General features: G+C 41.6%; 1 protein-coding gene across 1 annotated transcript in view; it reads right to left on the reverse strand.

The window, feature by feature from the left end:
• Positions 1-9,128: 9,128 nt before the first annotated feature.
• The window catches only part of LOC120029385 (CUB and sushi domain-containing protein 1-like), a 328,206-nt gene continuing 322,381 nt past the window's right edge, over positions 9,129-14,953 (reverse strand). The window contains 7 exon segments of the mRNA XM_038974609.1: positions 9,129-9,288; positions 11,078-11,198; positions 11,352-11,439; positions 11,982-12,094; positions 12,210-12,443; positions 13,002-13,181; positions 13,991-14,102. Coding sequence (XP_038830537.1) covers positions 9,129-9,288; positions 11,078-11,198; positions 11,352-11,439; positions 11,982-12,094; positions 12,210-12,443; positions 13,002-13,181; positions 13,991-14,102 — 1,008 coding nt within the window.

A 14,953-nucleotide genomic window follows, 5' to 3' on the forward strand; every position in this document is an offset into this window, starting at 1 on the left:
TCCCTCCTTCGGCGAGTGTTCGGGATCAGAGCCTGAACCCATGGAGGTAGCGGTCACACGCCTTCCCGCGGCGGACCAACGCAGACGGATGCAGCTGGGGCTCTGTCTGTACTGTGGCCAGGGAGGGCACAAGCGCCAGCGGTGTCCGTTACTTCAGAATCCGGGATCCACTAGAGCAGAGGGACGGTCACGTGATGCTCCTGGACCAGGAGTGAGTATGCCATCTACTGATTTTCCTGTTTGACTCTTTTTAGTACCCATCACTCTGGCTGACTGTCCCTCAAGCCCTGTGTCTACAGCTTTAGTGGATTCCGGCACTGCGGGGAACTTTATGGATCAGACCCTTGCCTCCTCTCTAAATATTACTACCTACCCGCTCTCATCTCCTTTTCCGGTTCAAGGTCTTGACTGTCGGCCTCTAGGATCACACATCACCCAACCACTCACCCTCACCATGGAGCCAAATCACCAGGAAAACATCCCCTTCTTTATCACCAATGCACCAGATCATCCTCGGCCTACCTTGGCTTCAGCGCCATAACCCTACCATCTCATGGTAGAGGATGAGAATCACGGACTGGTCTCCTGAATGCCGGGAGACCTGCTGGACCGTGGACTCAATGACATCACCACGAAGTATCGGTACCCTCTCTTGCTGATGCCGTCAGCCATCGAGCAGCTCCGCGGTGCCCGGTTCTTCACCAAACTGGACCTGCGGAGTGCCTACAATCTCATTCGCATCCGGGAGGGAGATGAGTAGAAGACGGCGTTCAGCACGATGTCTGGTCACTACAAGTACTTGGTTATGCCCTTTAGCTTAGCCAATGCTCCGTCAGTTTTCCAGGCATTCGTCAACGAGATGTTCAGGGACATGCTCGGACGTCAGGTGATTGTGTACACCGATGACATCCTGATCTTCTCGACCAACCTGGAGGATCACATCACTCACGTTCGGGCAGTCCTGGAACGCCTCTTGGCTAACCACCTGTTCGTCAAGGCGAAGAAGTGCCAATTCCACCAGTGGGCTGTCTCCAAATTGGGTTACCAAATCAGCCCGCAGGGAGTGAGGATGGAGGACAAGAAGGTAGATGCGGTAAGATCATGGCCAGTCCCAACCACCATCAAGGGGTTACAACGGTTTTTGGAGTTTTCCAACTTTTACCGCCGCTTCATCAGGAACTTCAGTGCCGTCGCCTCCCCTCCCTCCTCAAGGGTGGGCCTCGTAGGTTGGTTTGGTCTCCAGCAGCCGACGAGGCCTTTCGTCTCCTCAAGGGGCGTTTCACCTTGCCCCCTAGCTAAAACACCCAGATTCCACGCTACCTTTTGTGGTTGAGATACACGCATCAGAGGTGGGTGTGGGGCAGTTTTTGCACAAAGACAGGGGGACCCAGTAAAATTGTATCCTTGTGCTTTCTTCTCCAAGAAACTGTCCCCTGCAGAGAGGAATTATGACGTTGGCAATCGGGAGCTCTTGGCGGTGAAGTTGGCATTAGAGGAGTGGAGACACTGGCTGGAGGGTGCCAAGGAACCATTCGTCATCCTCACCGACCATCGGAACCTTGAGTACATACGGACAGCAAGTAGAATGAATCCGAGCCAAGCCAGGTGGGCCCTCTTCTACACCAGGTTCGACTTCATGCTGACCTATCACCCAGGTTCTAAGAACATCAAGGCCAATGCCATGTCTCGTATCTACGATTCGGGAGAGGCTCCTGTCCAGAGGGCACCCATAATCCCATCCTCCTGAGTCGTGGGTCCAGTGGTGTACGATGTAGATGTGGACATCCGCCAGGGTCTAGAGAGGGAGCCCGCACCCCGGGATTGTCCACCCGCGCGCATCTACATTCCCACAGGGATAAGGGATCAACTGCAGACCTGGGCACACAGCTGTCATCGCTGGACATCCAGGTATTTCTCGTACCATCCATTCCATCACTGAGAAATACTGGTGGCCCACCTTGGTGCAGGATGTTACTCAAACCAAGTCCCCCCGGAACGCTCCAGCAGGGAAGCTTCTGCCACTTCCCGTGCCTCAGCGACCTTGGTCCCATCTATCCATTGACTTTGTTACTGATCTTCCCCCTTCTGATGATTCTCCAAGTCATGTCGTTTAATCCCTCTTCCTGGTCTTCCCACTGCTTTCCAGGTCGCTGAGGCACTCTTCCAGCAGGTCTTCCGGCATTATGGCCATCCGGAGGACATCGTCTCGGACCGTGGCCCCCAATTCACATCCTGACTATGGAGGGCCTTCTTGGAGAAGCTCGGGGTCATAGTTAGCCTCACATCCGCATATCAGCCTCAGTCTAACGGGCAGGTGGAGAGGATGAATCAGGAGCTGGGAAGGTTCCTGAGGAGTCACTGTCAGGACCGGCAGGGTGAGTAGGCATGTTTCCTTCCTTGGGCAGAGTACGCACAGAATTCTCTATGTCACTCCTGCACTGGGTTGACCCCTTCCAGTGTGTTTTGGGTTTCCAGCCGGGCCTGGCCCCATGGACCCCGGGCCAGACTGCGGCTGCTGAAGTAGATGAGTGGTTCCAGTGCGTGGAGGAGGGGTGGAACAATGCACACGTGAGACTCCAGCGCACCGTCCATCGTCAGAAGGAGCAGGCAGACCGTCACCGCAGTGAGACCCCTGTGTTCCATCCTGGGGATCGCATCTGGCTCTCTACCAGGAACCTCCCATTTCGCCTACCCTGCAAGAAACTGAGCCCCCGGTTTGTGGGGCCATTCAAGGTTCTCTGGAGGGTCAATGAGGTGACATACAGGTTATAATTACCCAGTCACTACCATATCCCACCCTCTATTCATGTCTCCTTTCTCAGGCTGGTGGTTTCTGGTCCCCTAGCTGATGCTGTCCCCCACGACACACCTTCACCCCCCTGGACATCGAGAGGAGCCCGGCGTACACTATCAGATCCCTACTGGACTCCCAACGTAATGGGGTTCTGCTCCAGTATCTGCTGGACTGGGAGGGTTGGGTTCCATTGGAGGGCATTCTGGACCCCAACATCATCTGTGATTTCCACCTTTGCCGCCCGGACCGACCCGCTCCTCGGGGTCCCCCCCCTGGTCGGTGTTGTCCTGCAGTTGCAATACCAAGCAGTGATGCAACCAGTCAAGATTCTCTCAATGGTGCAGCTGTAGAACTTTGAGGGCCCTCTTCTCTGAGGGGGAAGAGGTGTTGTCGTGTCTTCTTTACGACTTAGTGATGGGTGAACAGGGAGTACAGAAGGGGACTGAGCACGCAACCGAGGGACCCCCATGTTGAGACCCCCATGTTGAGGGTCAGCTTGGCAGATGTCACTATGTGTGGACGGTCCGTCAGGAAGTCCAGGATCCAGTTAGAGAGGGAGGTGTTCAGTCCCAGGATCCTGAGCTTAGTGATTAGCTTGGAGGGCACTATGATGTTGAACATTTGCATTTAACATTTACATTTAAGTCATTTAGCAGACGCTCTTATCCAGAGCGACTTACAAATTGGAAAGTTCATACATATTCATCCTGGTCCCCCCGTGGGAATTGAACCCTGGTCCCCCCGTGGGAATTGAACCCACAACCCTGGCGTTGCAAGCGCCATGCTCTACCAACTGAGCCACACGGGACCACACGATGTTGAACGCTGCGCTATAGTCAATGAACCGCGTTCTTACGTAGGTGTTCTTCTTGTCCAGGTGCGAGAGGGCAGTGTGAAGTGCAATAGAGATTCCGTCCTCTGTGGATCTGTTGGGGCAGTATGCGAATTGGAGTATGTCCAGGGTGTCTGGGATGATGGTGTTGATCTGTGCCATGACCAGCCTTTCAAAACATTTCATGGCTATAGATTTGAGTGCTACGAGGCGATAGTCAATTAGACAGGTTATCTTTGGAGTTCTTGAGCACAGGGACTATAGTGGTCTGCTTAAAAGATGTAGGTATTACAGACTGGGTCAGGGAGAGGTTAAAAATGTCAGTGAAGACACTTCGCTGGTCAGCACATGCTCTGAGTACGTGTCCTGGTAATCCGGCTGGCCCCACGACCTTGTGAATTTAACCTGTTTTAAAGGTCTTACATCGGCTACGGAGAGCAAGATCACACCGTCATCCGAAACAGCTGGTGCTCTCATACATGGTTCAGTGTTGCTTGCCTCAAAGCGATCATAGAAGGAATATAGCTCATCTGGTAGGCTTGCATCACTGGGCAGTTTGCGGCTGGGTTTCCCTTTGTAATCGGTGATAGTTGCAAGCTTTGCCAAATCCGACAAGAGTCAGAGCTGGTGTAGTAGGATTCGATCTTAGTCCTATATTGATGTTTTGACTGTTTGATGGCTCGTCGGAGGTCAATGCTGGGATTTCTTGTAAGCGTCCGGATTAGTGTCCCGCTCCTTGAAAGCGGCAGCTCTAGCTTTTAGCTCAGTGCTGCTGTTGCCTGTAATCCATGGTTTCTGGTTGGGAAGACATTGGATTACGTCTCTGAACAGCAAACGGGGAACTAAGCAAGATAAATTGTGGATTTTTCTAATTTTTTCAATGAGCCCATGCCATCATGGAAGACACACAGAGAACAAATGTGTAGCTTGCCATTAAATATTGAGCTGAGTGATGACTCCCTTTCTGCTTAAATCTGTTTTTCGCTATGTTTCTTCCAATCCTGTACGATTAAGGCAACGTTTACTTTAATCCCATGAACATAAAGAGAAAATCATAGTTTTTTAAAATAAAATAAGTGAATACTAGATGTCTACAGCAGTGCTACCAGGAAAGATTTCCATTATTTTCATTTTTAATACCATTGTTGCATTTCAGTTTCAGAATACCTTTATTATTTGGATGTGTGGTTTTATGATATTTTTGCAATCTAACAAAGGGATGGTTATGTTGGTGCACAAGAGCACCTACTGATTAATTTGTTTGGACTGCAGCACACAGGAATGGATGACAATCTACTGATTTAACACTGCTTTTTCAATCTTTAAGTGATTAAAGGGGAAGCCCAAAGCCTAGTGTTTCCCTTTAAGACTATCTTAGGGAAACAAAAGGAATCAATGGAATCCCATCAGAAACCTTGATGCCTGGCATAGCAAAGGGGGCATGAAATCAATATATTAGAGCAAAGAGATGGCCAGCACATTTCCTGGCAATGCAAGAAAGCACATGTCAGCAAATGGTTGATAATACAGTTATAAAATGATAACTACAGTCTTATCTATATGTCGAAGTGGAATGATAATCAGCAAAGCTCAGGGCCTTTTAAAAATACATTTCTGCTTGAGGGAAATTGCTTCTGAGGTAATCAAGTCTCAATGGTTTAGAGGTCTTACAGGTCACAAAACAAACATTTTAAAAGGGAAGAAAATCCCAAATCATGAAATGTGGGTTACTATAGCTTAGACTAGATAAAGAGATGCTATAACAGTTGCTTACCTTGAGGTATATGTATTGGTCAGCTATGGCAGTGAAGGGCATCTTCAAGGGTTCTGGATCAGGAACATGCTGTATTCTACATTAGTAACAATGTCATGCAGCCAGATATTTTAAAACACAGCTGTTATAGCATAAATAACAGTGTTCATTCTATCATATTACATTTCATAATGTATATACAGTGGTAACGAACTGTCATACTTGAGTAAAAGTAAAGATACCTTAATAGAAAATGTCTCAAGTAAAAGTGAAAGTCCCCCAGTAAAATCCTACTTGAGTTTAAGTCTAAAAGTATTTGGTTTTAAATATACTTAAGTATCGAAAGTAAATGTAATTGCTAAAATATACTTAAGTATCAAAAGTAAAAGTCCTTATATTAAGCAAACCAGACAGCACCATTTTCTTGTTTTTTATTTATTTATGGATAGCCAGGGGCACGCTCCAACACTCAGATATAATTTACAAACAAAGCATGTGCTAAGTGAGTCTGCCAGATAAAAGGCAGTAGGGAAGACCAGGGATGTCCTCTTGATAAGTGTGTGAATTAGTCAATTTTCCTGTGCTGCTAAGCATTCAAAATAACAAGTACTTTTGGGTGTCAGGGAAAATGTATGGAGTAAAAAGTACATACTTTTGTTTAGGAATGTAGTGAAGTAAAAGTAAAAGTAGTCAAAAATATAAATAGTAAAGTACAGATACCCTAAAAAAATTACTTAAGTAGTACTTTCAAGTATTTTTACTTAAGTACTTTACACTGTGTATATATATATATATCTATATCTTATTATCATCATGATTGTAAATCTATTTTCATAGAGTTAGAGTAAGGCCAGGATTCAATCCGTTCCTTTGAGCCGACATACGCAGTGTTTACTGTGAATACGGTCTCTGCCAAGGCAGGAACAGTGTCTTTAAAGGTGCAGTTTAAGTGCAAACATTCAGATTTTGTTGTATAGATCTGACTATAGCCTTGTAAAATACATCATGACACGAATGGAAAAGAAAACAGTTCCACATAGATATGACCATAATTATATTAAAAAGTTTAATCTGAAATAATGTTTTCAAAATATGTCATAGAACATGTGTCATAGATCCATTTTTCTAAGGTTTGTTTTCTCTCACATAAACAAATATATACGAGCAATGTTTTAAAATAACAGCTTGTATATATCGACATTTGCAAGAAAAGTTTAAACCATAGATAATATACATTTGATATTCATACTCAGATAGACGATAAATGTACATTTTGTATAGTAAAAACATTTATTTTAACAAGTTTTGTACCTACATTAATCAAAAAAGTACAGCATATTTAATAATTTTACAAATTCTTCATAAAAAATATATTTCTGTACAAAAACATTTTCTTTTGCACCTACTTCAAGTCAGCAGCACGTGATATCCCGATGTTGTAAAATGGAATGATATTAAATTGAATGCAGTTATACACCTCTTTAGTTGGGAAACCATTTTACAGATGTTGAAAGAAAAAACGTTATTGCAGCAAGCCCAAAGGAAGGCAAAATGTGGATTAAAAGCAGTGGGTCTTACATCAAAATGTTTACAAAGAAAGGGGATGATTTGATTAAATTCTGTCTTAACCCTATTTATTGAAACCACTGCCGTATAGTGCGTAGGTGTGTAATGAACACTAGGTTTAATTTGAAATGTAAAAAGTTAAATAGTTTGTAGAAAAATTATGGAAATTAAAATGCGTCTGATTTTCCAAACATACTTCACACATAAAATGCATCATACTCAGGGGAATTTTAGTTGTGCTACTATGGCCACAAATACAACAGATATGAAATGGAATCTGATATCTCACAAGATTATAATACACATTTTGTCACTGGTGCATTGATCTCTAAGCAAGTGCATATGATAACAGATTTCGAAAAGCCAAGCTAAGATATTTCATCTACTGTAAGTTTTGAACATTATTTGTGAATACATGCATAACCAAAATTATTAGGAAAAACAACAAGCTAATCTCTGACTTTGGAATCACAGTGTACTGTATGCATTCAAGTAGCCTTAGCGTTGTAATAGGTCATTTGTAACTGTGACAGCTTTTTAATTGAATAAGGCAGTGTTTCCTGGAGTGTAAGTAAGTAGTCTGTGTTCAATTCATCATCATTGACTCAATACCCTTAAGGATAGGAGGGACATATCATAAAGGGAGAAAAACAGATTATTAAGACTAGCTTCTAAACGACCAGCTCATGCCACTGCTAAAGAAGGATTGTTATCCAACTTGATTCCCCACCTTGCCTTAAGTAGGCCTACCAAAACAAGGTTGTGTGTCAAACAGTTGAGTTGAGTTAAACATGGCATATTCGTATGGCACATTTAAACAAAAATACACTTCTGCATTAAAACTGTGATTTAAAGCAAGGGCAGCATTTATGAAAAATAAACATTTTATTAGTTACAGTACTGTAGAGTAGAAAAATGACGTCCTTCTGCGCAAGAGGTATATTTGAAACGTAAGCAAATTTGCAGCAAGACCACAAGATAGGACTGCCAACTGTTGTCTAGTGTTCCGAATGTTGACAATGTTCAATGCCTGGGGTAATGTGAAATAAACTACAATATAAACAGCAACCTGATGATCGACGATACAAACAAACATTCATGATTAACATGCATGATACATACTGTAAGTATTTGATGCAATTTACAGTATACAACAATATTGAACATTGTTGTTTTTTCAGAGTAGATGAGCCAGATCAGTTTGCTCTGCAGTAATATTTATCTGTGAATAAAATTAAATATCATTCACGATTGCATGTACACCAGTTGCTCCTTAATTGATATTTGTGGATGTAAATGTTTCTAGATAAGCTGCATGGTATTTGTGACTCCAGAGTTAAAAATCATTTATATAACCATGTAAAAAGTAAGGAGGGTGTTCCATACATTTATTTGCAAAACTAATATTGAAAATAAAATAAGCATCTCTATTGATAAACAGTAGCATGACATTATGCTCCCTGTGGATATGGAAATATACTGTATGCTTATCTACAAATGGTCAAAAACCCTGTACGTCATTTTTCAGTTAGTTTGAAAATTTCTCTTTTGCCTCATTTCATACCCATTCATAACACACTAGTGCAAAATTTGTGCGATAAAGTTTTTCAACACAACAGCTGAGCGAGTTCCTAGATTAGATAGCCATGTTCTCCTGCGAGACAGTTGTAGTTTATAGCATATGTTCCCTTTATTGGAGAAGTCTGGCAAGGAATGAGCAGCAACACGTTCAAAGTTGCTTCCTCCTTTGTGGTACATCTTCACTGAAGAAAACACTTTTTATCAACAATTATGTGGCTTTTCAAGACACTTTAGTATTTCCCCAAGGAGGGCCTTTGGGGGGAAAAAGACAGAAAGAAAAACGGAGAATGAAAACAACTTTCATCCTGCAAAGAGCCATAAAAAGCAGAACTCCTTGATCCTAGAGATAATCGTCTCTGCTTTATTTTCCTGGCCACATACATGATCTCTGCTCCATAGAACACCAATAGTTGTCGTTTTATTTTGTGGTGGCAAGTCCATATAAAATTGTCATTGATTTTAAATGGTGTATTTTATCTTCTCCACAGAGAGGTTATAACGTGATGAGTTCAAAGAAATATTGGCATCTGTCGAAAAATAAGATACTGCTTACCACAAGAGGTATGGCTGTAAAAGCCAGTCCAATGTCGGTGATAAGAGGGCTATACTACTGTGCAGACTGTGTTCAGAGTTGTATCAAACCTCACAGCTTTCGCCTCCGTGGGTTTCATGTTTGTGTCATACATAGGGTTTTCAAACGACGCTTGTCCATTGGTGTTTTCATGACCGGTATAGCCATTGTATTGAACTTTTGGTCTTGTTCTGAAAGGTGAACAAATAAAACGTGTTAGCACATTTACGTTATTTTAATAACTCTACTAGCTATGACTGGTTTTTTACTTTTCAGACAAATGTGACTTTGTTTCATGAAGGGATGTTAACCTCTTATTACTTGAAAGAGGAGACTAGGGAGTCCCACTCAAAGCCCACTGAGCTGTTTTTAAACCTCAATATAAGATCAACGTAAAGTCCTTGATTCCACCCAGGAGCATTTTGTAAGCCTTTACTTCAAATCAAATCAAATTGTATTGGTCGTATTACACATATGTTATCACGGGTGTAATAAAATGCTTATGTTCCTAGCTCCAACAGTGCAGTAAACGTAATGGTCCCTCCATTACCTTACAAATCTTACTAAGTCAGACAAATGCAGGTTTAGTGACTACCTGGAGGGTTTAGTGTCTTCTATTTAAACTTTGTGTGGATATATAAAGTCCATTACCTAATCTTAGATCAAGGCATTGTTAAAGCAGGATCTATCTGCTGTGTGGAGAATACCTCTGCATATTCAAAAACACGTTTCCAAAGCCTTGCAAAGTCTCTGTGGGAGTATGAATGACGTAGAGTACAGATGTAGGATCTTAATTTGAGCCAGTTTGCTACAGAAGTAAAATAATCCTGTAGCAACTATGTGGATTATAACTTATTTACATTTTTGTAGGGGTTGATACTTTTTCTGTAAGGGAAAATCAAGTCTGAAATTTCAAAGTGGACATTTCAAACTTCAGAAGCCTTTTTAAACCTCAAATACACTATAAGTTAAACATTTCCTGCATTGCAGGAAGTTATCCTGCAAAAGGGTGATCAAATTAAGATTCTATATATGTAAGTCGTAATGAAGCCTTGTGGCTAAACATGTATAATATGGAAATGCAAAATTCTATACAGAAAGAAAGAAATATTGTAACTATCAAAACAGACTGATCCTACATGATGTTATTATAAAATTGTCAAAAGACAGTATTCAAAATCTCACACGTATGGGTTTGTAGCATTTGGCATACAAAATGAGTGAAATGTTAATAAAAGTTACAGTATACATTTTCTTTATCTATGTGAATATGAAGATACTTTCTAAGCGTGATTCTGTATTAATGTTAAAACACAATACTTCAAAACTCCCCTCCAGTAAATGTAACAGTCAAAAACAAATGGATTCTCATGATAGCTTATAGGCAAATGATCACAAAAAACAAATAGAACAACATTTAGTTGGTTGAAATATGCTGAAAGAGAGATGACAATATGAGATCAAAGACCTTTTTCATTTTAGCCCAACAAATAAAAAAACTTTTTTTTTTCACTAAATGAAAAAAGTAAAAGACGATAATGACGATGTGAAAGTAGGAATTGTTGCGTATAGTGATTTAGTTTCTTATGTCTTACCTGCCGCCCGCCCTGATTACGTCTTTGGGTCTCTCATTGTCATCAGTGTCTTGTGAAAGTACCCTGCCAATTTTTCATGTACTTTAATATTAGGTAATTTCCATTTTATCTGACAATAATGTCACATACTTTATTTATTTTGTTTGTTCAGTTAGCTTTGGAAAACGCCAATGCAAATGTATTGTAATCATTTTGTTTCGCACTCATCTAACATTGGATTTTGTTATGTAACGATCTATCAACTGAAACTTTTAGGGATCACTCATCGTTTGGCACAGGAGTTTCCCATAACTTATAAGAGACTACGATGCTTAACATCCAAGCATATATGGACAAACATCACCAATGCAGGTTACCAAGACATCCAATAGCCGGCACTCCTTACCTGTGTTTGTAGAGGTAAAATGCAAACCCTGACAGAATAAGGGCAAAGAATGGCACTAGTATGGCAGCTGCTACTGAACTGCTGTTGGTGCCATAGTATGGAGGATTTGATGGCTCCAGGTCTGTTGTAAAGAGACCTAATAAAGAAACATAACAGTACAACCATTCTTGTCAAACTTCTTAAAGTAACTTATGTAAAAGCAATGGTATCAGGAAGTAAAAGGTAACTGTGCATGTAGTTTTTGTTTATTACTAAGATTATACAATGATTGTACCTCCTCTTGTTAGTACAAATCTTCCAAAGTCCTTGCTTTGAATATGACCCTGGTAAACAAAGGTTTTCTTGTCAGACTCTGCGGTCACCTAAACCAACACAAAAGAGGGGGGGGGGGGGGAGAAATCGGACTTTTGCTGATTTTTCAGGGCATACAGTAGTTGAAATGCAGAACCATTACACAGCTATCGCTATTACCCATTCACCTCATATCCCTCCTTTGTCCTCATGCAGCTTATCACTGTCTCTATCGCCTTTGAAGTGACTAACTGCTATAGTGTTCACAAGAACATATCTTCTTTGAACTTACAAAAGAGGGCTACAGTCAAGTAATATCTTCAACAGACACATTTGAATTCAAATCATTTTAGGCCATTAGGCCATACAATTTTAAGTTGCAGTGTTTTGTGTTGGTTATGGTAGACAGAACCTAATGCCAGAACTGCATATTGATGAATGACATAGTCTGCAGATGTTACCACCTCATGAACTAGATGTACAGCATTTGCAGAAAACTGAGCGGAGAGAATATGGTAGGTAAAGGAGACAAACTATTGTTGTGTTTCCTGATTAGGTTGGAAGTCCATCATTAGGCCCTTTATTGATAATTTAATTCAAATAAAAGACTCACGTAGCCATCCATTGCCCAGTTGTCATTCTTGAATTTACTGAAATGATGCTCTGTTGGACCACGTATCTGGTAAACCTTCAGCAGCAAATGGTTTTCCTCCTTCTTGTACGTTCCTGAAAACAAAGGAAATTGGGTTATCGGTTGGTGTTTACTGTTGTAATGTTGACTTCAACTGTAATATTTGCCCAATCAAATAATGTTAGAGTTAACATGTGTGTTGTGATTTACCAGCAAGTTTAAGCTGCACTCTGCTCTGATCCAGAAGTGTGACATTGACTCTACTTGTTGTTTCATTGAATCCATTTACAGTAATAGTGGCAACTTCTCTTGCTCCAAGGTACTCATAGAACCCGGTCCAGCCAAAGTTTAAAGAAAACACATCTACAGGAACTGAAGGAAAGAAAGACTCATGTTATACTGTATGACCAGAACAAAATAAGGTACTTTTGCGTCATCCATCGCCTGTCTGTACAGCCATCATTATGAGAAACCTCAGACGTACAGTTAGCACAATACGTGTTACATTGAATGGACATGCATTTGAACATGAATAAAATGACTCAGAGGAGATAAACGTACCACCAATCTTGTTTTTCTGAACATCTGACTCCACTCCTTTTTTACCATTTATTTTGGGCCCAACTGAAAGACGGAAGAAATAATTGACTACATGACATTTTATGGATGTGACCTACTCACTGTCAGTTGCTGCTTGTAGCCGTGTAATGACAACATTTTTTTTGGTCTACATTTTACCAGAGCGATTCAGACTTGATGATTGCTGAAATGTTGTATACTCAATTACCTAGATATTCTCAGCTAGCACAGGGCACACAGCAAATTAACTACTGTGTTGAATACTAATGTATGAGGGAAAATATGATTGACACATACAAGTAGCAGATTAACTGCTAATCTAAGTATATGGCCTGCAGTACAATTTATTCTCCTCAGGTTGTGAATGGTTCACAGGAAATAGTTACATTTGAATAATAGGCACATTCCAGTGCATAAGTATACCTTTGCAGACAGGTGGCTTTCCGGACCACTTAAAATCAGGTTTACATGTCCTGTGCTCAGATCCCCCGGCCAGGAAGAATCCGTCCTGACATGTATAAATCAAAGTATAGCCCAGAGTTGGTAGATCAATAGCCTTCACGTCAATGTTAGACAGTGTCTCGGGCTGTCTGCAGGCATGGGCTGCAAAAAAAGAAAGAACGAAGAAGAAAAAAACATGGTAAAACACAATAAATTCACTCTACCACTGACCAGGATTACCAGTCAGAATACAGCAGCCCCACACCCACACCAGTATCATGGAGTTATGTAGAGATCGAGCAATCCTATCAGGAGCAAACATATAAAACAAGGCCAGAGTGGTACTATCCATCTGTAACATAATATATGAACTCAGTCTTCGCACTTTCCTGTCGTCAACTTAAGCCTCCCCACTCCCAAGCCTCTGACAGTGAAGCCGCTTTATGTGGAGGAGACGCCTGAAGAATTTCGTGGGTACGCTGTCAAAAATCGCCTACTGATTTACCACTCACATACGAACAGCTTAAACTTGGCAAACTTTATCTATTCTTTGCTGAGGGCAGCAATCCCTACTTAACTTCCCTCCATGATTCATACAGCTCTTTCTCAAATGTCCATTCCCTTTTGACAGTCCCACAATGGCTTCTACGTTGTGATCTTTCTTTTAATCCATATATACAGCTCAAGACCTATAATCCTGGGCAGAGTTATTAAGGAGAGAGATGGAGAACATGACACTACCATTGGGAGGGTAGTGACCTGGAATGCAGTAAATGAAAGGGTTACATGTGCTAAAACAATGCTCTACTCCCTTTGGCTGTCATACCCCCCCTACACCGCCTGTGTCTCTACCTTTACTCATTAACAAGTCAACGCTAAGAAAATTTACACCTGGTGGATTAATAAATAACTTTTTCCTGTTTTCTTGACAATGTCCTGTCACAAAAACAAATCTTTCCAAAAATACTTACCGATACATTCTGGTTGCACACCACTCCACGTCAAATTTTCCAGACAGGTTCTTGTAGTAGATCCCAGTATGTGGTAGTTTTTACGGCATTTGAAGGAGATTTTGCTTCCAACCTGAAACGGAAAAAGACTCATTACTATAAATGGTCTAAGAACAACCAGATAATTGCTTTGACTGACCAGAAGACTATTTTAGCAAATTATCTGAGCACAAATGACAAATGACAAGTGGATTTTATTTTGGATTTCATGTGATGAACATACACAAAATAATCCAAATTGGTGAAGTGAAATTCAAAAAATAAAAAAACTGAAAAGTGGTGCGTGAATATGTATTCACCCCCTTTGCTATGAAGCCCCTAAATAAGATCTGGTGCAACCAATTACCTTCAGAAGTCACATAATTAGTTAAATAAAGTCCACCTGTGTGCAATCACATGAGTGTCACATGATCTCAGTACGCGCGCACACACACACACACACACACACACACACACACACACACACACACACACACACACACACACACACACACACACACACACACACACACACACACACACACACACACACACACACACACACACACACACACACACACACACACACACACACACGCGCTGAAAGGCCCCAGAGTCTGCAACACCACTAAGCAAGGGGCACCACCAAGCAAGCGGCACCATGAAGACCAAGGAGCTCTCCAAACAGGTCATGGACAAAGTTGTGGAGAAGTACAGATCATGGTTGGGTTATAAAAACATATTTGAAACTTTGAACATCCCACGGAGCACCATTAAATCCATTATTAAAACATGGAAAGAATATGGCAACAAACCTGCCAAGAGAGGGCCACCCACCAAAACTCACAGACCACGCAAGGAGGGCATTAATCAGAGGCAACAAAAAGACCAAAGATAACCCTGAAGGAGCTGTAAAGGTCCACAGCAGAGATTGGAGTATCTGTC

This window comes from Salvelinus namaycush, chromosome 35 (genome assembly GCF_016432855.1).
Source record: "Salvelinus namaycush isolate Seneca chromosome 35, SaNama_1.0, whole genome shotgun sequence".
NCBI lineage: Eukaryota > Metazoa > Chordata > Actinopteri > Salmoniformes > Salmonidae > Salvelinus > Salvelinus namaycush.